We start from the raw sequence: 26,729 nt of genomic DNA, 5'->3' as shown, positions 1-26,729 counted from the left end.
ATTGATATTGTCTTTTTATTCCACTGTAACCTCCACCACTCTTCCAAGGGGCATTGATATTGTCTTTTTATTCCACTGCGACCTCCACCACTCTTCCAAGGGGCATTGATATTTTCTGTTTATTCCACTATAACCTCCACCACTCTTCCAAGGGGCATTGATATTGTCTTTTTATTCCACTGTAACCTCCACCACTCTTCCAAGGGGCATTGATATTGTCTTTTTATTCCACTGGGACCTCCACCACTCTTTCAAGGGGCATTGATATTGTCTTTTTATTCCACTGGGACCTCCACGTCTCTTCCAAGGGGCATTAGAACCGTCTTGTTAAACCACTCTGAACTCCACGTCTCTCCCAAGGGGCATTAAAATCGTCTTGTTAAGCTACTGTGACCTCCACGTCTCTTCCAAGGGTCATTGATATTGTCTTTTTATTCCACTGGGACCTCCACCACTATTCCAAGGGGCATTGATATTGTCTTTTTCAAATTCAAGTTTTTTTTATTTTTTGTGTTGAAAAAGTACAAGAAAATACAATATACATAGTAAAAGGGGTAACGTAACTATAAATCTATGCATAACTACAGTACCATTGGGGGGGTACAGGGAGGGTTTTCCATCAATATCCAGATCAAGCATGTATTTTTCCATATGAAAGATAGAGAGAGAGGGAGCGGACCACGGCAGACCACCAATCAATAGAGTGCGATTATGATCATTGTTGTGACGACATCCCGGATAACTTTAGTTGGGTGCTAGATGGTAGGCGTCAGAGTTTTGGAAATCCATCCAATCCCTCCAAATCACACAGTATCTATCAACATCAGCCGGTGAGATGGCAATCAGATGCTCCATCCTATTAAGGAGGGAGATCTCCGCAAACCATTCCTCCACAGTGGGTGGGTCTCTGCTTTTCCAGTGTCGTGGAATGACATTCTTAGCCGCCTGTATTAGGTAGCCTATTGATGACCTTTTATAACTACGTTTACTTATTGGTAACATTGATAAAAGGAGGGCTTCTGGCGTATTAGGGATAGTCAAACCAGTTATTTTCTCAATCATGGGAACCACCTTTGCCCAAAATGCATTTATTATAGGGCACCCCCACCATATGTGTGACATTGTCCCTTCCCCCTCCCCACATCTCCAACATCTGTCTGAGACCACTGGGTACCATCTATGAAGGACTGCTGGTACCCGGTACCATCTAGAGATAATTTTGAAGGAGGTTTCCTGAGCTTTGGACCCTATTGAGGTTTTATGTGTTAGGAAGAAACATTTATCCCATTGTGAGTCAGAGAAGGACTTCCCCAGTTCCCTTTCCCATGCACCGCAGAATCCTGGCCTATTGTCAGCTACCTGGGCAATGAGTAGATTATACAGTAGGGAGATGGAGTGTGTAGGGGGTGACAATAATAGGCCCAATTTTTCAAAGTTTGTGAGATCTCTATGAAGATGTGTGCGCTTCTTCACAGTTGAATAGAAGTGTTGTAATTGACTATATTCAAAATTAGCCTTCGGGGAAGTGGCTCTTCCCTGTAACAAGTCATTGAGGGGGAGCAGCGAAGTGTTGGAGATGACATGAGAAAAGAATATCGGATGGGATTTGTTTGAACCGAGAAATCTATTTGCAGATAGTCCTGGTGGGAAATCCGGATTATCTGAAATCGGGAGCAAGGGGCCCTGGGGGTCGATTAAGGATAAGCTTTTTTTATGGGATCTCAAAGCCAGAGCAGTGGCATAAGTACTATATGACATAAGGCCAAGAGAGGGGACAGTTAAATGGGCGCACCATGGGAGAGTGGTAAGAGCTTTAGGACAAATGGATTGAGCTATTTTGTCCCATAACTTCCCCTCCGAATGATGGAAGAAGTCCAGGATTCTAGCGTGTACTGCTGCCATGTAATACCTTCTACAATCCGGAAGGCTAAAAGCCCCCCTTTTGTTTGTGTCTGATCAGAACATCTCCCCGAATGCGTGGACGCCCACTTGCCCAGATAAATCTGCAAAAGCTACTGCGCAGTCTTTTCCAAAAATTTGAGGGAATTACCACGGGAATGGTTTGGAAGAGGTATAAGAGTTTAGGTAGGACGTTCATTTTTAGTATATTTATTCTGCCGAACCAGGAAAATTCCTTCACCGTCCAAGAAGTAAGATCTCTATGGAGTTGTTCAATAAAGGGCCCAAAATTAAGATAAAATAGACGGGAGAGGTCTCTATGAATACGAATTCCTAAGTATTTGATACCCTGTGAGGGCCAGGCAAAGGGAAAGTTGGACTGGATGGAATCCTGTATGGATTTGGGGAGGGAAACACCGAGGGCCTCAGACTTCGCTGCATTGATTTTAAAATTTGACCATGTACCAAAGTGATCTATTTTAGCCATAACAGCAGGGATGGATATATGTGGTTGAGTGATATATAGCAGGACATCATCAGCAAATGCAGAGCACTTGTACTCGGTGCCTCCCACCCCAATCCCCCTAATATTGGGATTATCGCGGATTGATGAGAGCAGGTGCTCCATCACTAGGATGTATAAGAGAGGGGACAGAGGACATCCCTGTCTTGTCCCATTGGTGATTATGAAAGGTGATGATAATGTTCCATTTATCTTCAGCCTAGCTGACGGATTGCGATACAGGGCCATGATTTTGGCTTTAAAAGGGTCCCCTACCCCAAGCTTTTTAAGAGAGTAATATATGGCGTGCCAGGAAACTCTATCGAATGCTTTCTCAGCATCCAAAGAGAGTATCAGTAGAGGGATACCTCTTGATTGGGCATGATGAATAATGTCAATTGTCTTTAAAGTGTTGTCCCGAGCTTCCCGCCCAGGGAGGAATCCCACCTGATCCAAGTGTATGTGTGCGGTTAAGAAAGGTTGCAGCCTAATCGCCAATATTTTCGCATAGATCTTCAGATCCACGTTCAGCAGAGAGATTGGTCTATAGCTAGAACATAAGTGTGGGTCCCCACCCTTTTTTGGGAGAACAGTGATATGTGCCTCTGTAGTTTGGGGAGGGCAGGCGTTTGTGCAGGATGCGTGATTAAATCCTCCCAGCAGGAGAGGTGAAAGGAGCGGAAGGAATGTTTTATAGAATTTGACTGTATATCCATGGGCCTGGACTTTTTCCACTCGCTAACGACTGGGTAGCTAACTGCAATTCGGACTCTGTTAAGGGTTCATCTAGAGATGTGGCGGGAGACATTTTTAAAGGGTTCTGTGCTTGTGTCTCAGGCGTGTCTGTTCCAATCAAGGAAGTATTAACAGGGGATGTGTTGTTTGGTATACCATCGAGATTGTATAGTTGAGTATAATATTTATGGAATTCAGTTGTAATAGCTTCCGTTTTGTTTAGCATTTGACCCGAGTTGTCTTTTATCTTTGGGATGTGATTTTGGGCTTGTTGGGATTTTAGAGCTCTCGCTAGCATGCGTCCACATTTATTGCTATATTCATAGAACTTACTGCTACAGACCTGGAGATAGCATCTATATCCCAAGTCTAATAGTTTTTTGGCTTCCTGTCTGGCTGCTAATAGGTCTCGGAGTGTTGCTGTGGAGAGGGCATGTTTGTGGGCTACCTCAAGGGTTTCTACTTTACGCAGAGCGAGATTGAGGTTATGTGCCTTCTCTCGCTTCAATCGGGAGCCATGTTTAATAAATAGACCCCTAAGAACGCATTTCAGTGCCTCCCATTTGATTGTGGGGGGAGATACGTTAAATTTGTGGTCTTCCTCAAAGTTTGATATTGTGTTGGTTACATCCTGGGTGCACACCGGGTCCAGTAACAATGATTCGTTTAGTTTCCACGACCCTGAAAGCTTGGGTAGATTGGGAATAACGAGAGAACAGAATATGGGAGCATGGTCAGACCAAAGCATAGTCCCTATCTCCGTCTCCGGCTGCCAAGATAGGGCTCGGTGTTGCACCAGGATAAAGTCAATTCTGCTGTAAGAATCATGAGGGGAGGAATAAAGGTATAATCTTTGACAGTCGGGTGTGTGAGGCGCCAAACGTCACAGAGCTGTAGCTGGAGAAATGCCCTCTTTACTTTTTTGATAGCTGAATAAGATAGAGATGCTTTTCCTGTTGAATTATCTAATGTAGGATCTAGTGTTAAATTGAGGTCTCCACACAGAATGACTGTACCCTGGACAATGGGAATGGCTTTGTCTATTAGGTCGAGAATGAACTGAGTTTGACCCTGGTTAGGGGTATAAGCATTGATGATTGTGAAAAGTCTGCCTTCAATTTTTAAAATTAGGAGCATATACCTTGCATTTGGATCTTTAATGCATTCGACAAACTCGTGTGTCAGGCTTTTGTGAATGAGGATAGCAACTCCCTTACTCTTAGATTGGGTGTTATTACACAGGTGCCAGTGGGTATAATATTTGTTTTTAGGGGTAGGGGTATGATGTTCTTTAAAGTGTGTTTCCTGTAAGCATGCAATCTGTACCTTTTTTTTGTGAAGTAATCTAAGAATTTGGGCCCTTTTTTCCGGGATGTTAAACCCCTTCACATTGAAGGAGGCATACTTAAGTGTCGCCATTGGGTTGAATCTCTCGGCGGTCCGCTCCCCTCAGAGTGAAATGATTGCAAGCATCGATGGACATTTGAAGCAACTGTGGGAAAAAGACAACAGGGTGAAACAAACATAACAAAAGCAGCAGTAAGTAAAGAACTACTGTTCGGGGTATAAGTAACCATATTAAGTAGAACCAAGCGTATGGGGGTACCCGATCGCCTGGCGGTGTCCCTTCAGGGGGAAAGTGACAGCTAAGCATCGTGAACACTAACACTCCTTTTGAGAATTGCGTTGCAGGAAAAAAGACTAACCAACCGACTATGAAAAACATTACTGAAACTTACAGAAAGGCAAAACCATTAAACTCCCACAGGGTTACAGTGGGGTCAACAAATCTAGGTGAATATTCTGTTGATAAGTGCTAGCAAGGTTAAGGCATTAAGACCTATACATTTAATCAGATATTTGTATGTGCTCCCCAGTGGAGCTACCCGTTTTTCCCTCCTGACTCCTTTCAGGAGAAGATGTTAGGCTATCTTAAGACTAACAGGCAGTTCAAATGAAGTACACCACTAAACATGGGCCTCCAGGTTCAGGGTCCTTTTCTGGGCATCTGCGGCGGTCGCTGGGAGCGCTTGGTGACCCTCTGGGGGAGATTAATAGAAGATGAAGCCTCTCTGTCCCGCCCACGGCGAGTTCCGCCGTCCTCTAAAGCCGAAGACAGTGTGAAAAACTGGAACCACTGTGGGATCGATATTTGTGGGAGTGGGTTGTTTTAAAAACTCCGGCAGGTCTCCCGGGGTGAGTAGTCTCGCCGAGCGTCCATTGTGTCTAACTTGAAGGGAGAACGGGAAACCCCAACAGTAGGGGATATCCCGTTCCCTGAGTGCGTCTGTGAGTGGTTTCAAAGCTGCTCTCATTGATAATGTCCGCCTAGACAAGTCAGGGAGGATCATCAACTGCTTGCCTTTGTACATTGTTGCAGAGCTGTCCCTGGATTTGAGCAGGATCTCCTCCTTAGCTTTGTAGTAGTGGACTCGACAGATGACATCTCTTGGTTTATTGGGGTCTAAGTCCATAGGGCGTAATGCCCTGTGAGCTCTGTCTAGCTCTATCAGGGAGGAAGGGGGGGGGGCCCTAGTATTTTATTGAATATGTGATTAAGAGTGGAGGGTAAGTCCGCAGTAACCACCGATTCCGGCAAGCCCCTGATGCGTAGATTGTTTCGTCTTCCGCGGTTCTCCAAGTCGTCCAGGTGAGATTGGAGGTTGATGATATCGGCAGATTGGACGTGTATTGTATCCTGGAGCGCTGTGATAGTGGCAGAGGTAATAGTCATGTTCTGTTCTATGGTGTCCACTCTCGTTGTCAGGGTAACCACATCAGATTGCAGTTTTGAAAATTCCTGTTTGCACTCCTCTACAATGTATTTTGTAAATGAGGTCATATCCTCTTTAGTTGGGAAAGATAGCAAAAGTGTTTGAATGTCAGCCAAAGTCACTGGTCGTGAGCTCGCGGCCCATGATGGTGCTGGTTGTGGTGCAATTGAGGATTCTGTGGAAGTAGGATATTTAGTGGCATCAACCATGGATTGTTCGGTTTGTGTTCTTAGAAGTTGTGGAACCCCTGTTAGAGGCTCTGAAGAGAGATCCATGAGATTCTGAGCAGGCTCCAAAGGGGTTAATATATGATCCTGAGCACACAGTGAGCTGTGATTAAATGCTTTTTCTAAGCCAACTGTATTTCCCTGTGTGGATAGTTGACTCAAAAGGGCCCTCTGTGGAGGTATGTTATCAGGAGGGATAGGGTTAATTAATCTTCTATGAGGAGCTGCAAGATCCTGTTCTGTTTCAGATGCACAGACTCCACTTTCACTTTCCACTGTATCTCTGTGTAGGGGCTGGTCTGCATTCACTCCCTCCTGTGCCCTGCCCCCTCTGTGCCTGTCTGTCTCTGACTCAACACAGGAGGCCAGCGCCATCTTGGACATAACAGGTGTACTTGTAGGAGATGTAACTGCAGTAGTGATTACCCTGCAGAAGCCACGATCTTCAGCAGAGTTCATACTGTGGCTGGAGTGAGTCTCCAAAGCAAGCATTTGGGAGGGGGAGGCAGGAACTGATTGCATATTACCTCCGTGTGTCCAGGTCTCTGTTGTTGTGGTAGCTGTTACAGGTGCTGATAAGCTGCTGTGCAGGAGATAAGCTTGGATATTTCCCTGCACAATGGCTGTTGGTGATGTAGAGACAGTACTCCTGCCTTTTTTGGCTTTTCCCATGCCTTGTAGAGCCGGTTAATCAGATCTTTTCACAACTGATGTGGAGGAGCTCTGGTGTGTGTGTCTTCACAGATCCATAGCTGGCCATGCCCCCCGATATTGTCTTTGTATTCCACTGCGACCTCCACCACTCTTCCAAGGGGCATTGATATTGTCTTTTTATTCAACTGTAACCTCCACAGCTCTTCCAAGGGGCATTGATATTGTCTTTTTATTCCACTGTAACCTCCGCCACTCTTCCAAGGGGCATTGATATTGTCTTTTTATTCCACTGCGACCTCCACCACTCTTCCAAGGGGCATTGATATTGTCTTTTTATTCCACTGGGACCTCCACCACTCTTTCAAGGGGCATTGATATTGTCTTTTTATTCCACTGGGACCTCCACGTCTCTTTCCAAGGGGCATTAGAACCATCTTGTTAAACCACTCTGAACTCCACGTCTCTCCCAAGGGGCATTAAAACCGTCTTGTTAAGCTACTGTGACCTCCACGTCTCTTCCAAGGGGCATTAAAACCGTCTTGTTAAACCACTCTGAACTCCACGTCTCTTCCAAGGGGCATTAAAATCGTCTTGTTAAGCTACTGTGATCTCCACGTCTCTTCCAAGGGGCATTGATATTGTCTTTTTATTCCACTATGACCTCCACGTCTCTTCTAAGGGGCATTAAAATCATCTTGTTAAGCTACTGTGACCTCCACGTTTCTTCCAAGGGTCATTGATATTGTCTTTTTATTCCACTGGGACCTCCACCACTCTTCCAAGGGGCATTGATATTGTCTTTTTATTACACTGTAACCTCCACCACTCTTCCAAGAGGCATTGATATTGTCTTTTTATTCCACTGCGACCTCCACCACTCTTCCAAGGGGCATTGATATTATCTGTTTATTTGACTATAACCTCCACCACTCTTCCAAGGGGCATTGATATTGTCTTTTTATTCCACTGTAACCTCCACCACTCTTCCAAGGGGCATTGATATTGTCTTTTTATTCCACTGCGACCTCCACCACTCTTTCAAAGGGCATTGATATTGTCTGTTTATTCCACTATAACCTCCACCACTCTTCCAAGGGGCATTGATATTGTCTTTTTATTCCACTGTAACCTCCACCACTCTTCCAAGGGGCATTGATATTGTCTTTTCCACTGGGACCTCCACCACTCTTTCAAGGGGCATTGATATTGTCTTTTTATTCCACTGGGACCTCCACGTCTCTTCCAAGGGGCATTAGAACCGTCTTGTTAAACCACTCTGAACTCCACGTCTCTCCCAAGGGGCATTAAAACAGTCTTGTTAAGCTACTGTGACCTCCACGTCTCTTCCAAGGGGCATTAAAATCGTCTTGTTAAGCTACTGTGACCTCCACGTCTCTTCCAATGGTCATTGATATTGTCTTTTTATTCCACTGGGACCTCCACCACTCTTCCAAGGGGCATTGATATTGTCTTTTTATTCCACTGTAACCTCCACCACTCTTCCAAGGGGCATTGATATTGTCTTTTTATTCCACTGCGACCTCCACCACTCTTCCAAGGGGCATTGATATTGTCTGTTTATTCCACTATAACCTCCACCACTGTTCCAACGGGCATTGATATTGTCTTTTTATTCCACTGTAACCTCCACCACTCTTCCAAGGTGCATTGATATTGTCTTTTTATTCCACTGCGACCTCCACCTCTCTTCCAAGGGGCATTGATATTGTCTTTTTATTCCACTGGGACCTCCACCACTCTTTCAAGGGACATTGATATTGTCTTTTTATTACACTGGAACCTCCACGTCTCTTCCAAGGGGCATTAAAACCGTCTTGTTAAACCACTCTGAACTCCGCGTCTCTTCCAAGGGGCATTAAAACCGTCTTGTTAAGCTACTGTGACCTCCACGTCTCTTCCAAAGGGCATTAAAACCGTCTTGCTAAACCACTCTGAACTCCACGTCTCTTCCAAGGGGCATTAAAACCGTCTTGTTAAGCTACTGTGACCTCCACGTCTCTTCCAAGGGGCATTAAAATCGTCTTGTTAAGCTACTGTGACCTCCACGTCTCTTCCAATGGTCATTGATATTGTCTTTTTATTCCACTGGGACCTCCACCACTCTTCCAAGCGGCATTGATATTGTCTTTTTATTCCACTGTAACTTCCACCACTCTTCCAAGGGGCATTGATATTGTCTTTTTATTCCACTGCGACCTCCACCACTCTTCCAAGGGGCATTGATATTGTCTGTTTATTCCACTATAACCTCCACCACTGTTCCAAGGGGCATTGATATTGTCTTTTTATTCCACTGTAACCTCCACCACTCTTCCAAGGTGCATTGATATTGTCTTTTTATTCCACTGCGACCTCCACCACTCTTCCAAGGGGCATTGATATTGTCTTTTTACTCCACTGGGACCTCCACCACTCTTTCAAGGGACATTGATATTGTCTTTTCATTCCACTGGGACCTCCACGTCTCTTCCAAGGGGCATTAAAACCGTCTTGTTAAACCACTCTGAACTCCGCGTCTCTTCTAAGGGGCATTAAAACCGTCTTGTTAAGCTACTGTGACCTCCACGTCTCTTCCAAAGGGCATTAAAACCGTCTTGTTAAACCACTCTGAACTCCACGTCTCTTCCAAGGGGCATTAAAACCGTCTTGTTAAACCACTCTGAACTCCACGTCTCTTCCAAGGGGCATTAAAATCGTCTTGTTAAGCTGCTGTGACCTCCACGTCTCTTCCAAGGGGCATTGATATAGTCTTTTTATTCCACTGGGACCTCCACCACTCTTCCAAGGGGCATTGATATTGTCTTTTTATTCCACTGGGACCTCCACGTCTCTTCCAAGGGGCATTAAAACCATCTTATTAAACCACTCTGAACTCCACGTCTCTTCCAGGGGGCATTAAAACCGTCTTGTTAAGCTACTGTGACCTCCACGTCTCTTCCAAGGGGCATTAAAACCGTCTTGTTAAACCACTCTGAACTCCACAGCTCTTCCAAGGGGCATTGAAATGTTGTTTTTAATTACCTCTAACCTCCACGACTCTTCCAACGGGAATTGCATTTCCTCCTAATTTTAGTCAGCTTTTGCTTTTCAATGCATAGGCGAACACTAAGGGAGACCCACTCCCCAATAATGGGTAGAAGGTTTTTAGTACGCTGTAATACACGTCTGTTTCAAGGGGCATTGCAATTCCTCATAATTTTTGGAAAGCCTTCCATTCACTGCTTAGGCCAACAGTGTACAGGAGACCCAGTTGCTATAAATGGAAAAAAACGGTTTAGTTAAGGCTCTCTGACCTCCATGTCACTTCCAAGGGGCATTGGAGTGCCTCGAAATTTTTGGTAGGCATTGCACTCACTGTATGCCCTATAACTGTGTAGCCAAACCGCTCCTTTTGGGACAGAAACAGATCCTACAAGAAATGTGTGGTTGACTGGCCTGATATTGATGTGAATGGTCCCTGTTCCTCCTGCCCCTTCGCCACCACCTCATCCATCATTCATCACCTGAAGCTTTATTTTAACGGGAATCATAGAACTGGGATAGTAGCAGGAAAACATCCAGCAATCCTCGGAGGAGGTAGGATATGCGCCAAAATGCTGACCACCTCAGGCCTAGCCACTACTACATACATGCGCTTGCATTCCAAGGAACAGAAAGCTAAGGAGATGGATGGCCTCATGATCATGAATAATTTACTCGTTGTGTAGGAGGCCGATCACTGCTGCTGTCTACCTTCTGAACTTTGTGTTGAAGCCTGATTGACCCAGGACCCGCAATCCTGTCTGGAGGACGTGTTGCCTCCCAGTGTCCAACTGTGTCCCAGCTTCCACAATATTAACCCAGTGTGAAGGTGTCAGTGAGATGGACCATCCCTGGTCACATTCACTTGTCCACGTGCTTGTGGTTAGGCTGTCCTTCCCACTAAATGCACTGGGGGTGGGTGGGTGGCAGGTTGCATACTTGCGCTTGCATTGCAAGGAATGGGGGGAGGTACAATTGAACACTGCCCTGGGACAAGGACTTGCACGGGGATAGTTGCAAGTCTGCATCTTCTGATGCGGGAAGGATCACTTCTGATGGGCACACTTTTAGGCAGTGACCTGGGTGTCAGAGATGCTTCCTGGGGTCTTCCCATTGCTGTTCCCATGTCTTTTCAGCAATGTATGCATGTGTCGCACAGCACATGGCCAGATAAGGTTGTAAAATGTTAAAATGACATTTCCTGGTGAATGCATTTGTCACGGTTGAAAGCAATTACAAAAGTGCAAAAAGCGCATAAAAAATGCTACTTGTGAACATAGCCCAAGGTGTGGAGGAGTATTTTTGTTTTTGGTTATTTATTTTACCTTATACACAAGTCTTTACCCTGGAAAGGAAATTCCTTAACATATTTCACAGGAAACCAGTTTCAGTTTCGTTTTTGAACGTTTTATTGTGAGCCCGTAAAAGTGGCTCAATACCTCTGATCACGTTGTTGACAGCAGTGACCTGGGGGTCAGAAATGCTTCCTGGGGCGGTCCCCATGTCATTTGAGCACTGTCACTATCGTTTTGGGCACTTTTTAGACTTTCTACAGACTGCCGGGGGTGCCGCCGCAAAAATGCTCGGGTCTCCCATAGACTAACATTGGGCTCGTTGCTCGGGTCGAGCACCCGAGTATCACGGTGAGCACGGCCCGAATTTTGAGCACCCGAGCATTTTAGTGCTCGCTCAAAACTAATTTCTATGTAATCTGTCTGCAGTCAGAGCTGCTATAACAGATCATGTATAGAATGTCTCCTCTTACAGCTCAGTATGTTCAACTCCTGCCTGGGATGTTGAGGGTTGTGGGTTTGAGACCTGGGGGAGGCTCTCACAAAGAAAAAAATTACAGTTTTGTAATTGCTTATAACAAAAATCTTAGTTTTATAGGAACAAAAATCTGACTTTTTTCACCTCAGAATACAAGTACAAAGAAATACACAGCTGTATCCAATATACTTGTATTCTGTTTTTTTCTGGAGTCACTGCCTGATATAGAGGTCAGGATTACTAAAATTTCTAATTTCTCTCATTATGAGTGGTGGATCATTGGTAGGGCTGCGGCCTGTGAGCAACAACCAGAGGGCTGTGATGAGTTCTGGGAAACTGAGAGAAGTGAATAAAGTAAATTAATATATGCACTTCAAAGGGAGTAGTTAAGAAGATGTCAGAGTGGTGAGTATAAGCCCTGAGAAAAGCTGAGACTTGACGGGACAGTTGTGAGCTATACACACGGCTCCACTCTGTACACATGTAGCTATATCTCATACATGTCATACACACACACACAGCTCCGCTCCGTACACCTCGTACACGCGTGGCTCCGCTCCGTACACCTCGTACACGCGCGGCTCTGCTCCGTACACCTCGTACACGCACGGCTCCGCTCCGTACACCTCGTACACGCGCGGCTCCGCTCCGTACACCTCGTACACGCACGGCTCCGCTCCGTACATCTTGTACACGCGCGGCTCTGCTCCGTACACCTTGTACACGCGCGGCTCTGCTCCGTACACCTCGTACACGCGCGGCTCTGCTCCGTACACCTCGTACATACGCGGCTCCGCTCCGTACACCTCGTACACGCGCGGCTCCGCTCCGTACACCTCGTACACGCGCGGCTCCGCTCCGTACACCTTGTACACGCGCGGCTCCGCTCCGTACACCTCGTACACGCGTGGCTCCGCTCCGTACACCTCGTACACGCGCGGCTCCGCTCCGTACACCTCGTACATACGCGGCTCCGCTCCGTACACCTCGTACACGCGCGGCTCCGCTCCGTACACCTCGTACACGCGCGGCTCCGCTCCGTACACCTCGTACACGCGCGGCTCCGCTCCGTACACCTCGTACACACGCGGCTCCGCTCCGTACACCTCGTACACACGCGGCTCCGCTCCGTACACCTCGTACACACGCGGCTCCGCTCCGTACACCTCGTACACACGCGGCTCCGCTCCGTACACCTCGTACACACGCGGCTCCGCTCCGTACACCTCGTACACACGCGGCTCCGCTCCGTACACCTCGTACACACACGGCTCTGCTCCGTACACCTCGTACACACGCGGCTCTGCTCCGTACACCTCGTACACACGCGGCTCTGCTCCGTACACCTCGTACACGCGCGGCTCTGCTCCGTACACCTCGTACACACGCGGCTCCGCTCCGTACACCTCGTACACACGCGGCTCTGCTACATCCACACTGTAAACCCCTCCTGACCCCACACACAAACTTCAGCTCATCCAGCACCATGACAACCAGCACAGCAGAGTCCTGCATCCACTGAGGCCCCTGATCATGTGACCCCTGACTCCTCCCCTCCTGTGACCTCATCACAGGTCCTGTGCGCACAGAACAGCCATATATGTGGTTGCGGCTCTGCAGGTGGAGGTATGTGGAGATCCCCCATTACTGGGCGCAGGGGGCATTAACCCCTTCAGTGCTGAGGCTATTTTTGTGTTTTTCTGTTGTCACTTTAGTAGAATTAATAAAGTTTTGTTCCTTTTCCTGTGATAGATACATACCACCCAACTATGGAAACAGGACATTTACAATAGTCCTCACATAGTCCAGGGCCCACTTCTAGGACCCCACATACAATATAATGTTCCCACAGTACCGCCATCTCCCTACACTCAGTATGGCACCATCCACCCCACTGGTAATAACTAAGCATTCACTTATCCTCATTCTTGGTGCAGCTACAAATAATCCCAGGACCTATTCGATATTTACCATACAATAGTTGTATAGGCAGTGACGTATCATACATAACGGCTGCCCACACGGCCGGTATATTGCCGGTGAGTCGAGGCGGCCTTCTGTAGCTCGGTATTGGGCACCCTCTCCTCATCATCACAATTGAAGTGGTATCCCCATTCCCAGGACATGAATACCATACAATGGAGCCAAAAGCTCCTTGATCCACCATTCATGTTGCACCTGTGAGTCTGAGACTCCATACACTGCTTGGGTTATGTCACATTGTGTTCAAGATTATTGTAATTGTTCTTGTATTATACCCCTTTTTCACATGTAAAGCGCCATGGAATAAATGGCGCTATAATGATAAATAATAATAATAATTACATCGCTCCTGTAGTGTGGAGCCTCATTACTTACACTTCACAGACTGGAGTAGGGCGCCAGTGAAATGGGCTTAAGTAGTGTGTTTGTTTTTTTTATAAATATCAGGGCTACTATACTGAATGTGAGCTGGCGGGGGGCATTATACAGTGTGTGGGTCTATCAGGGACTGTGTTGGCCCCATATTGCATAAGTATCCTTAATAAATTTGTGTCCTCTAAAGCCTCTCCAGGAAGAGGGCATTCACCCCCTCCTTTCTCGCACAAAATTTCAAGGAGAAAGAGCTTACAATCTTAAGAGCCTCCTTGAAGTAAAATTACACAGTTGACATACCGGGTAAAAGGAAATAAGTGGCAGCTAAGTAGTGACAAAATTAATTAAAACTTCTTTTGAAGTCCAGACTCCAAACTTAAGGCAGGGTATCTATTGTGGGAATGGACATGAAATCTAGGAGAAGCAGGAAATTCAACTTTTGCCTCAGTCAGATGAAATGGGACATTTGTAGCTAGGCACTGGGCACCAGTGGAAAGTTTTGGATAATGGGGTTTGTATAGATCCGATATTGATAGGACATACATTTTCAACTTCCAATCGGGGAAGAATGTGTATTTTTTCATAACTGTGACACATGACCAGATCGCTGACAATAACCATGCCATGTTTCCTATCTATGAAAAGGTAAAATCCTGATAAAAAATATGTCGGAGATAGCGATAGCCTGTGATCGTAAGGTGTTAAGATATGGTAAATGTTGGGAAAATCATAATTTTCTGAAACTGAAGCCACATCCCATGACCAGCCCAGTTATGAGTCATCAAGGGGTGTAACTTAGGTGCTGATAAAAGGACAAGGCGAATTATAAGTTCAGTGCTAAGGAAAATACAAATCAGTGTAGGTTTGATCCATGGTAACCAGACATTTTCAATCGGATTACTTCCATCCACTAAGCTGAACTATCTCTGACACCAGCGAAGTAAGTTTCTCTGTTAATTTATTTTATGTAATTGTATACACTGTATTGTTTTGTTTCCTTTGTAAAATCTTTTGTATTTTTTTAATAAACACTGCCTATCGTTCTGGATTAGTTTGCAGTGACCGTACTAGGAGTATATATACATATTCCATGCATTGGAATTGGGGGTGTATATACAGTACCATACACTCAATGTTAGTTTCCCAATAACCGTCCTTAGTGGAAACAGCCGCAGCCACCTCAGTTAATCGTAGGTCAATTGTGTGATTGTCCTGATGATAGGGATAAAAGTGACAAAAACATACCATGTAGTGGGTTCAGTATGACCCCCCCAGGTCGCGATCTTTGACAGTCCTTATCTTGTGTAGGGGGCTGTGGTGGTCCTCATACTATGTGAGAGGCTTTTTGGGGCCTTCATATTGGGTGGGCAGTTGTGGAATCTATTATACTGTGTAGGTGCTGTGGGGCCATCATACTGACAAGCCGAGATACTATGTGGGGATCATGATACTAAGTGTGAAATCAGTGCTTTCATCCGACTTTAGTTTAATGCTGGAGCGGGGAACCTCCGGATGACCTTTTCTTTGGCCCCCTAGGCATATTCCCGGGAACTGCAGTGCTCGGGCTATTAGCTGCGCTTTGATAGCTGCCGGCCTTTTAATTGCTTCTAACTCTGAGAGCATGGGCATGGAGTGTTCGCTAATGAATGCTGCAGCGCATGCAATGAAAAATTATGTCCTTATGCCGGCCAGTGTGAGGATGTACTATGTGGGTGGAGTAAGCAAGCGATGACCTTCCATTCCACAGAAGAATTCCGCAGCAGCGTCAGCGTCTCTGATGTATATACTGCAACTCCAAAGTGTCTCCTAGGATGTCTGCTCCACCATGATTGCTAGGGCAGGTCCTGGCTGTAGTACACAGCCAACACCTGCCGGATATGAGACAGATTCGCTGCTGGAGCCCGCTCCATACACCCTCTTCCAACATGCACCGTACATGTATGGTAGATGTCGTGAAGGGGTTAAAAAATAATAATATATTAATGATTCCCCACTTCGCTGGTCAGTCCAGACAAACAAGTCCTCTCTACAGCCATTCAGTAGCTGAAGCAGTGACCAACATAACCAGTGATTGGGAGCGTGGAGGAGATTCAACATATGTTCCAGTCCATGCAGGAGAAAGAGAATATTTATTTATTTCTTTTACCCACTTATATGGCGCCATTAATTCCACAGAGCTTCACAGACATTATGGGCACTGTCCCCATTGGGGCTCACAATCTAGATTCCCTATCAGTATGTCTTTGGAGTGTGGGAGGAAACCGGAGAACCCGGAGGAAATCCACGCAAACACGGCGAGAATATACAAACTTCTTGCAGGTGTTGTCCTTGGGGGTATTTGAACCAAGGACCCCAGCGCTGCAGTGCTAACCACTGAGCCACCTTGCTCCCCTCATATATACATATTCCTCTTTTTATATTATTACATGGGATCCTTTATGATGTTATATCAGCTAATCTTCTCCCCATTCAGATTCCTACAATATTGGATCTTCTCAGTAGAGAACTTCTATATAAGAGAATATTCCTGATCGACCTGACAAGGATGGATAGGGACAGAGACAAGATGGCAGAGAGGATATTACACCTCCCCCTAGAGATCCTCTTCCGGCTTACTGGAGAGGTGAGAGATTCTGATGACGTCACATTACATCATTCTTATCTATGGGAATAACAGATGGACAGAACTGGAGAGGTGAGGACTCTGGAAATGTCTGTAGTGAGATTTATTAATGTGTCTCTCCATAACCAGGATTACACAGTAGTGAAGAAGACCTCTAGTGAGCGCTGTCAGGCCCCTGTGTCTGAGGGAAGGGGAAGACCCCTGAGCCAAATCACGGGGCCTCCACCTCACCCCCTGATTCATGAGGACATCAATGACCAGAAGATCCTAGAACTCACCTACAAGATGATTGCGCTACTGACTGGAGAGGTGACACTGCTGGGAATGCTGGGACATTATACAGTAACATTATGGAGGGATCGGGGAGATGACTGTATCATTGTATGTGTCAGGTTCCTATAAGGTGTCAGGATGTCGCCGTCTATTTCTCCATGGAGGAGTGGGAGTATTTAGAAGCACACAAAGATCTGTATAAGGACGTCATGATGGAGGTTCCCCAGCCCCTCACATCACCAGGTAATAGACGGGGCTAAATACACACGGCCTATAATTATTTGTATGTAAAGAATGAATTCAGTCCCTGTATGTTTTCTCCTCCAGTTCTATCCAGTAAGAGGACAACACCAGAGAGATGTCCCCGTCCTCTTCTCCCACAGGACTGTAAACAAGAAAATTCCATTGTTCCTCAGGATCATCAAGTGGATGGAGAAAAGGTGTCATGAGATCTCCCCTATGATGTGTAGACGTCTGTGAAGGTCTTGTGTTCAGTCTAGTTTTATGCACAAGTATTATCTGTTTTATACTTGTGTAACGAGAACGGTGGAGATGGCAGGATTAGAGCTGATCATAGATGTGACTTCTCCATCTGTCTGTGACTTTTACAATATTGATTTCAGAGTGAAGATCTGACCCAAATTAATACTAGGAGTGATGAGCGGTGTAAAGAGGAGAATACTACATATAACTACCCAGGTGAGTAGTAACTACTAAATGCAAAGAAGTCACAGATTCTTCTATGTCACTGGCTGTTATGATAATGGTGATGCACGAGCAGGGAATAGCTTAGTAAGGGCAATTGCAGAAACACAATATCAGCCTCCAGTGGTAAGGAGAAAAAATACAGCACAATTATCAAAGTAGAAATTAGCAGCCGCTAGTGGTCAATCCGCAGAAAGACAACAGAATCTCTTACACCCAGTACTGTTCAAATTACTTTCAGCATTGAAAGCCCTTCTTCTATATAGCTTGCAATCTAGAGGATCCGCCTACCTTCTGGAATAAGAAGATACTGACCCTTACCTGCCCAGATCTTTAAACTACAAAGCCAAATGACAGCGTACGTACAATGTGCTGACAAATTAGAAAATCACTTGAAGAAAATATTATGATGGGCCTCTAAGCGAAAGCGGAGGTTAATGATGCCGTTCCCTTCCTAGAACCCTGATATCTTTTTGGATGAATCTACCTTCTCTCGCTTCTGTGGTGCTGAATGTACTTATATGGTCTCTACAAGACCAGGTCCAGTCTTTCTTGCCAAACTTCGCTTTTATGATCGACAACATTAAATGCACAGAGAGGGCAAAGTGTGAATTTCTGTACAATAGCAACAGAGTTTCCCTTTTATCTGGATTTTTCAATTTCTTTTAAAACTAACTTATGGTATACTATACAAAAACATTACACCTGTGCCATGATATATCTCTAAGCTGTGTATGGCTGTGATATACACTGCTCAAAAAAATAAAGGGAACACTTAATCAACAGAATATAACTCCAAGTAAAACAAACTTCTGTGAAATCAAACTGTCCACTTAGGAAGCAACACTGATTGACAATCAATTTCACATGCTGTTGAGCAAATGGAATAGACAATAGATGGAAGTTATCAAGACACACTCAATAAAGGAGTGGTTCTGCAGGTGGGGACCACAGACCACATCTCAGTACCAATGCTTTCTGGCTGATGTTTTGGTCACTTTTGAATGTTGGTTGTGCTTTCACACTCGTGGTAGCATGAGACAGACTCTACAACCCACAGAAGTTGCTCAGGTAGTGCAGCTCATCCAGGATGGCACATTGATGCGAGCTGTGGCAAGAAGGTTTGCTGTGTCTGTCAGCGTAGTGTCTAGAGGCTGAAGGCGCTACCAGGAGACAGGCCAGTACACCAGGAGACGTGGAGGGGGCCGTAGGAGGACAACAACCCAGCAGCAGGACCGCTACCTCCGCCTTTGTGCAAGGAAGAACAGGAGGAGCACTGCCAGAGCCCTGCAAAATGACCTCCAGCAGGCCACAAATGTGCATGTGTCTGCACAAACGGTTAGAAACCGACTCCATGAGGGTGGTATGAGGGCCCAACGTCCACAGATGGGGGTTTTGCTCACAGCCCAACACCGTGCAGGACGCTTGGCATTTGCCACAGAACAAAAGGATTGGCAAAGTCGCCACTGGCGCCCTGTGCTCTTCACAGATGAAATCAGGTTCACACTGAGCACATGTGACAGACATGACAGAGTCTGGAGACGCTGTGGAGAGTTATCTGCTGCCTGCAACATCCTTCAGCATGACCGGTTAGGCAGTGGGTCACTAATGGTGTAGGGTGGCATTTCTTTGGAGGGCCGCACAGCCCTCCATGTGCTCGCCAGAAGTAGCGTGACTGCCATTAGGTACCGAGATGAGATCCTCAGACCCCTTGTGAGACCATATGCTGGTGCAGTTGGCCCTGGGTTCCTCCTAATGCAGGACAATGCCAGACCTCATGTGGCTGGAGTGTGTCAGCAGTTCCTTCAAGATGAAGGCATTGAAGCTATGGACTGGCCCACCCGTTCCCCAGACCTGAATCTGATTGAGCACATCTGGGACATCATGTCTCGCTCCATCCACCAACGTCACGCTGCACCACAGACTGTCCAGGAGTTGGCGGATGCTTTAGTCCAGGTCTGGGAGGAGATCCCACATGAGACCATCCGCAACCTCATCAGGAGCATGCCCAGGCGTTGTAGGGAGGTCATACAAGCACGTGGAGGCCACACACAATACTGAGCCTCATTTTGACTTGTTTTAAGTACATTACATCAAAGTTGGATCAGCCTGTAGTGTGTTTTTCCACTTTAATTTTGGGGGTGACTCCAAATCCAGGCCTCCATTGGTTAATAAATTTGATTTCCATTGATGATTTTTGTGTGATTTTGTTGTCAGAACATTCAACTTTGTACAGAACAAAGTATTCAATGAGAATATTTCATTCATTCAGATCTAAGATGTGTTATTTGAGTGTTCCCTTTATTTTTTTGAGCAGTGTACATTTACTCACATCTGCAGGAAATGTGTTGGCATGGCTCGATCCCTGGTTTCATGGCATCACTCCATGTCAGTATTTCCATTATGTTTTTGGTACCAAGGATTTCCGATTACTCCACAATCTCTCCTGTAATGTGGAGCACTAACACCTTCTCTACTCTTCTGATCGGAACTCATAGTTGCTCCAATGGTCCTCCATAAAAGTGTGTAACTCCGGGTAGTTTTCCCCCTGAACACACGTTCTTATTGGAAATGTAACTTTTTTTTTATTTTATGTCTCCATTTTTTTACGAGTTCATTCTGTATGGTATGTGTGATTGTGGTGGAATCGGCCTGCCTCATTTATATTAGTCTGCAACTCCCTGGTGGTCTAAAAAAAGGTCTACATTGTCTCTGCCAAATGCCTGAGATCTAAATTTAAGTCTCCTCAGCTCTGCACTGTTTTAAAAAGTTTTCTTCAAATGTCTAATATTTCTTGAAGAGACTCATCTGGCAGAAAATATTGGCCCTAAGATAGTTTAGATTTCCAAGAATCACCAAGCTACATACTCTAATTACTCCAGAGAGGTTTCACCACTAGTTGATAATTTTTTCTCTGATGAAGACTGTTGAGTTTGATCATTTCAGTAGATGTGTTATTGTCTATAGTCAGTTTTTGACTACAGTAGTTAGTGCCCAAGATACTCTGATTTAACCACTTCCCGCAGACAGTTTTGTGTTACTAACCAGGCCATAAATATCAAATCTTACATGTCAGTTTATATCAGGGGTGGGAAACATTTTTTCTGCCAAGGGCCATTTGAATATTTATATAATTTTTTGGGGGCCGTACAAAATTATCAACGTAAAAATAACCCTGCTACATGTGGTCAAACATTTAATTACCTCCCCACTAATGTAATGGCTGCAGCTGCTTCTCTTTGGTGCGGCTGTGTTGTTAGGTGATACGGATGATGGTGCTACTTGCAACTCTCTTTTCCAGACTTGCGTCAGACACAGGAGTTGTGGTATATACATTACAGGAGGAGGCACTTGGGCTTCAGTATATACATTACAGGAGAAGGCACAAGGGATGCTGTATATACGGCACAGGGGCTGCGGTATGTACACCATAGGAGAAGGCACAGGGGCTGCGGTACGTACCTCACAGAAGGAGGCACAGGGGCTGTAATATATACATCACAGGGGCTGCGGTATATACATCACAGGAGGAGGCACAGGGGCTCCGGTGTATAAATTGCAGGAGGAGATACAGTGGCTGCAGTATATACATCATAGGGGACACGGGCTGTGGTATATACATCACCGGAAGAGGCACAGGACTGTGGTATATACATCACAGGAAGAGACACGGGGCTGCTGTATATACATCACAGGAAGAGACACGGGACTGCTGTATATACATCACAGAAAGAGACACGGGGCTGCGGTATATACATCACAGAAGAAGTAACGGCCTCAGTATATACATCACAGAAGGAGGCACAGGGGCTGCGGTATATACATTACAGAAGGAGACACAGTGGCTGCGATATATACATCACAAGGTACACAGGCTGCGGTATATACAACACAGGAAGAGACACGGGCTGTGGTATATACATCACAGGAAGAGACACGGGGCTGTGGTATATACATCACAGGAGGAGGAACAGGGGCTGCAGTATATACATCACAGGAGGAGACACAGGGCTGCTGTATATACATCACAGGAGGAGGCACAGGGGCTGCGGTGTATACATTACAGGAGGAGACACAGTGGCTGCGGTATAAACATCACAGGAGGAGGCACAGGGGCTCCGGTGTATACATCACAGTAGGAGGCACAGGGGCTCTGGTTTATACATCACAGGGGACACAGGCTGCGGTATATACGTCACAGGAAGGGACACGGGCTGTGGTATATACATCCTAGAAGAGACACGGGGCTGTGGTATATACATCCCAGAAGAGACACGGGGCTGTGGTATATACATCCCAGAAAAGACACGGGGCTGTGGTATATACATCCCAGAAGAGACACGGGGCTGTGGTATATACATCCCAGAAGAGACACGGGGCTGTGGTATATACATCCCAGAAGAGACACGGGGCTGTGGTATATACATCCCAGAAGAGACACGGGGCTGTGGTATATACATCCCAGAAGAGACACGGGGCTGTGGTATATACATCCCAGAAGAGACACGGGGCTGTGGTATATACATCCCAGAAGAGACACGGGGCTGTGGTATATACATCCCAGAAGAGACACGGGGCTGTGGTATATACATCAAAGGAAGAGACACGGGGCTGTGGTATATACATCAAAGGAAGAGACACGGGGCTGCGGTATATACATCACAGGAAGAGACACGGGGCTGCGGTATATACATCCCAGAAGAAGTAACAGGGGCTGAATATATACATCACAGGAGGAGTCCGAGGGGCTGCAATATATACATCACAGGAGGAGGCCAGGACGTAATATTTCACTAGTGAACACTGTGTGGGCGAGCTCGTTGCTTGTACTTACAGAGCAAGAAGATATTAAAAGGCCGGCAACCGTCAAAACGCAACTGCCAGAGCATGGCTGTCCCTGGGAATCTGCCGGAGAAAGGGTCATCGCTGGCTATTTATGGCCTGCAGGCCTGAGGTTCCCCACCCCTGCTTTAGGTGATGACATCTTTTGGATGCTTCTGATTCCAGTGATTCTGAAATATTATTTTTTTTCTGTGACACATTGTTCTTTATGCTTCTAGTAATTTTAGGTTGATATATTTTGCGGGTTTTTTTTTTTTTTAAATACTTGAAAATTGCCAAATAATTTAGAAAGGTTTGTAATTTTTAAACTTCAAATGTCCGTGCTCTAAAAACAGATAGTGATATCACACAACATAGTTAATAAATAACTTTTACCGTATTTCTACTTTAGGTCGGCAGCATTTTTCCAACATCTCCTTTTATTTTTTTTAGGATGGTAGTCAGAATTACAAGTTTAGCAAGAAGGTTTTTATGTTCAATAACATTTTCAAAACCTATTCTTTGGGTAACAAATCACTTTTGAAATTACTTTGAGGTGCCTAGATTCTAGAAAACCACATTGAGGAATTAACACAAAGTGGAATGGAAAATTATTATTTTTTTCACTAAAATACTGATGTAGCCCCAATTTTTTTTATTCTCACAAAGGGTAATAGAAAACAAATGGACCTTTACCAATTGTTTTCCAGCTTCTCCTGAATCCGACAATACCCTATATACGGTAGTACACTACTGTCTGGGCACATAGCCAGGCTCAGAAGGCGCCATTTAGCTATTGAAATGCAAATTTTGCTGGAATAGTTTGCAGGCACTATGTAATTGGGGCACTGTTCATGGTCACCTGGCAGCTCAAAAGATGGCTACCATGAACACGGTTGGCGCTAGCTACTTTTGTTTTTCAGATCTTAGTTATTGCGTTGCCCTTCACCCTTTTAATCCTTATACATGGATCTGGACTTGCACAGGGGCCCCTAGGCTGGGGTCATGGAGTAAGCTTCTGTTCACTGGTGAGAGTTGGCAAGAAGAATAGTCAGCAAGCCTGGTCAGAACCAGGAGGGCCAAAAAATACAAAATCAGGGAACAGTAGTTAATAAACAGGCCAGGGTCAGAACAGAGAACAAATATACAAGTCGGGAGCTTAACACAGAGAACTGAACCAGAGGAGAACAAGGCTGTGTCTGGCAGCTTCCGGCAATATGCTTCAAGCTTTAGTGGGGTGAAAAGTGCATATATGCCATTTTATTACCCCTCACATAGTGTCCAGATTCTACTCCAGGTGACACACACAACATAAATGAAGTGGGTCCTTCTCACTACAGCAATGCCAAATACATGGGATGCTAAATGTGGTTTGGGCACATGGTAAGGCTCAGAAACAAGGGGGAGATTTGGCTTTGGGAAAGTGGATTTTGCTAGATTGGTTTATGGAAGCCATGCTGCTTTTTAAGAGCCTTTGAGAAATGTGGAAACCTCTGTTTTTCCATTGGCAAATAAAGGACATGAGTGGGGGTTTGTTTTTTGTGGGGTGAGAAGAAGTTTTTATTGGAGTCATTTTCGTCACTTTCTTTGGTGACTTTGTATTCCAGTGCTTGGGAGGCAGAATGCACAGTTGAACACCACGCTCTACTGGTTAATGCTATGAGGTCGTCTATTAGAGTGCGATCTGTCATTGTCTTCGTGAATAATTCATTTTGCAACATAATTCCCAATTTCTACAGCCTTTTTAAGTATAAATATACAACAATATAAATTACAATTATATTTTATCTAAAAATAATAATTGGTTTTATTCTTGGCAGATGACGGTACCAGGATAGCAGAGGGACAGCTGAACGTTTCAATTTTTAAATCTGATGACCTTGAGATCACACAAGATATAATTGAAGTAAATGCTATTACTCCAGATGTACCATCATCTCTTCACAGCAAAGATTTATCATCTGATCCTTTGGAACAGATCCTATCTTCTGATTCATTACAGACCACTAAGAAAAATAAAAGTCACAAAAAAGGCATTAAAAAACTAACTGCTTTTAAAGCAAGGAAGCCAAATTCATGTTCAGAACATGGAAATAGTTTTCCCCTTGAAACTTCTGTTAAAAATTTTCATTTAAACATTCACACACAGAATAGATTTTGTTGTTCCAAGTGTGGGAGATATTGTAAAACCAAATCAGTTCTTGCTATACATGAGAGAGTTCATACTGGGGAGAAGCCATATTCATGTTCAGAATGTGGAAAATGTTTTGCACAAAAATCAACTTTTGTTAGACACTATAGCAGTCACATAGGGGAGAAGCCGTTTTCATGTTCAGAATGTGGAAAATGTTTTGTACAGAAATCAACTCTTGTTATACACCAAAGAACTCATACAGGGGAGAAGCCTTTTTCGTGTTCAGAATGTGGAAAATATTTTGTACATAAATCATCTTTTCTTAGACATCAAAGTATTCACAAACAGGATAAGGCATACTCATGTTCAGAATGTGGGAAATATTTTGTAAATAAATCACAGCTTGTTATACACCAGAGATATCACACAGGGGAGAAGCCATATTCATGTTCAGAATGTGGCAAATGTTTTGTAAATAAATCACATCTTGTTGCACATCAGAAAACTCACACAGGGGAGAAGCCATACTCATGTTCAGAATGTGGGAAATGTTTTGTAGATAAATCATATCTTGTTAGACACCAGAGAAGTCACACAGGGGAGAAGCCTTTTTCATGTTCAGAATGTGGGAAATGTTTTAACCAGAAAATGATTCTTGAAAGACACCAGAGAACTCACACAGGAGAGAAGCCTTTTCCATGTACAGAATGTGGAAAATGTTTTATCGAAAAATCACATCTTGACACACACCAAAGAACTCACACAGGGGAGAAGCCATATTTATGTTCAGAATGTGGAAAATGTTGGGCAGATAAATCAAGTTTTATTAAGCACCAGAAAATTCACATAGGGGAGAAACCATATTCATGTTCAGAGTGAAGGAAGCAAAATGGCGCTGATAGCGGCGCTTGCGCAGTAGCATCTATCGACAAGCGATAGATGCTACCGCGGGTGCCATTTTGCTGGAGAAAAAAGAAATCTGCCTGCAGCAATCGGTTGCCGTGAGATGCTACTGCGCATGCGCGGCACGTGGTGCCATATTGCTGCAGGCAAATTCTTTTTCCTCCAGCAAAATGGCGCCCACACGTGCGCAGTAGCATCTCTCGGCAACTGAGAGATGTACTGTGCATACGCAGGCCATTTTGGTGCATGTAAATTTCATGTGTGGCACACAAATTACACAGGTCACTGAAAGCACAGTGGCCTATCATAAGGCAAAAATATGAATACATAAGCAGAGCACCAATTAAAGCTCCTCCCCAAAGGCCGCCCCCAAGCACGAGCATATCATTATGTCAGAAATGAAAATAAAGACTATAAAAGAACCACTGGACGTATGTCATCAATAAACTTATCATTTTACTCAGTGTAAAGGCGCCCACCTGACAGTGTATGTGGTACACTAAGCACAATCCTGCTGACAGGTGCGCTTTAAACATCCAAAATCCCACACGAGGAGAAACGATCATCATACCTAGAATGTGAAAAATGATTTACTGGAAAATCATATTTTGTTGACCATCAAAAATATATCAAATGGGGAAAAACTATGTATGTTATTGACAAAAGTGTACAAAAAAACAATATAACAGACAGTCGTATAATTCAACTAAAGATAAATTACTTCAGAATTTACCGTATTGTTTGGACAATAAAATGCACTTTGAACAAGAAAAAAATTGCTAATACAGTTGTGCTCAAAAGTTTACATACCCCGGCAGAATTTTTCCTTTCTTGGCCTTGTTTTAGGAAATATGAATGATAACAAACAAACTTTTTCTCCACTCATGGTTATTGGTTGGGTGAAGCCATTTATTGTCAAACTACTGTTTCCTCTTTTTAAATCTTAATCACAACCAAAAACATCCAAATGACCCTGATCAAAAGTTCACATACCCTGGTGATTTTGGCCTGATTACATGCACAGAATTTGACACAAATGGGTTTGAATGGAAAATCAAGGGCTCTGTAAAAACCAAACCATGGTCAGGTAGACCAACAAAAATTTCGGCCACAACTGCCAGGAAAATTGTTTGGGATGCAAAGAAAAACCCACAAATAACATCAGCTGAAATTCAGGACTCTCTGAAAACTAGCGGTGTGGCTGTTTCAAGATGCACAATAAGGAGGCACTTGCCAGAAGAAAGCCATTACTGTGTAAATGCCACAAAGTATCTCGCCTACAATATGCCAAACAGCACAGAGACAAACCTCA

At 44.7% G+C, this 26,729-nt stretch overlaps 1 protein-coding gene across 2 annotated transcripts in view; it reads left to right on the top strand.

The window, feature by feature from the left end:
- Positions 1–25,819, top strand: part of LOC141271767 (uncharacterized) — a 94,799-nt gene extending 68,980 nt beyond the window's left edge. For both annotated transcript variants that reach the window (XM_073681890.1, XM_073681891.1), the window contains exons 2-7: positions 16,432–16,581; positions 16,711–16,890; positions 16,974–17,097; positions 17,182–17,294; positions 17,478–17,553; positions 24,201–25,819. In XM_073681890.1, coding sequence (XP_073537991.1) covers positions 16,432–16,581; positions 16,711–16,890; positions 16,974–17,097; positions 17,182–17,294; positions 17,478–17,553; positions 24,201–25,393 — 1,836 coding nt within the window. In that variant the 3' untranslated portion in view covers positions 25,394–25,819. The remainder of the gene's footprint in view (positions 1–16,431; positions 16,582–16,710; positions 16,891–16,973; positions 17,098–17,181; positions 17,295–17,477; positions 17,554–24,200) is intronic.
- Positions 25,820–26,729: the final 910 nt, after the last annotated feature.

This window comes from Phyllobates terribilis, unplaced genomic scaffold (assembly GCF_046119375.1).
Source record: "Phyllobates terribilis strain yellow unplaced genomic scaffold, ASM4611937v1 Scaffold_5__5_contigs__length_657084704, whole genome shotgun sequence".
NCBI classification, from domain to species: Eukaryota; Metazoa; Chordata; class Amphibia; order Anura; family Dendrobatidae; genus Phyllobates; species Phyllobates terribilis.
This window is presented reverse-complemented; position numbering and strand designations above follow the sequence as displayed.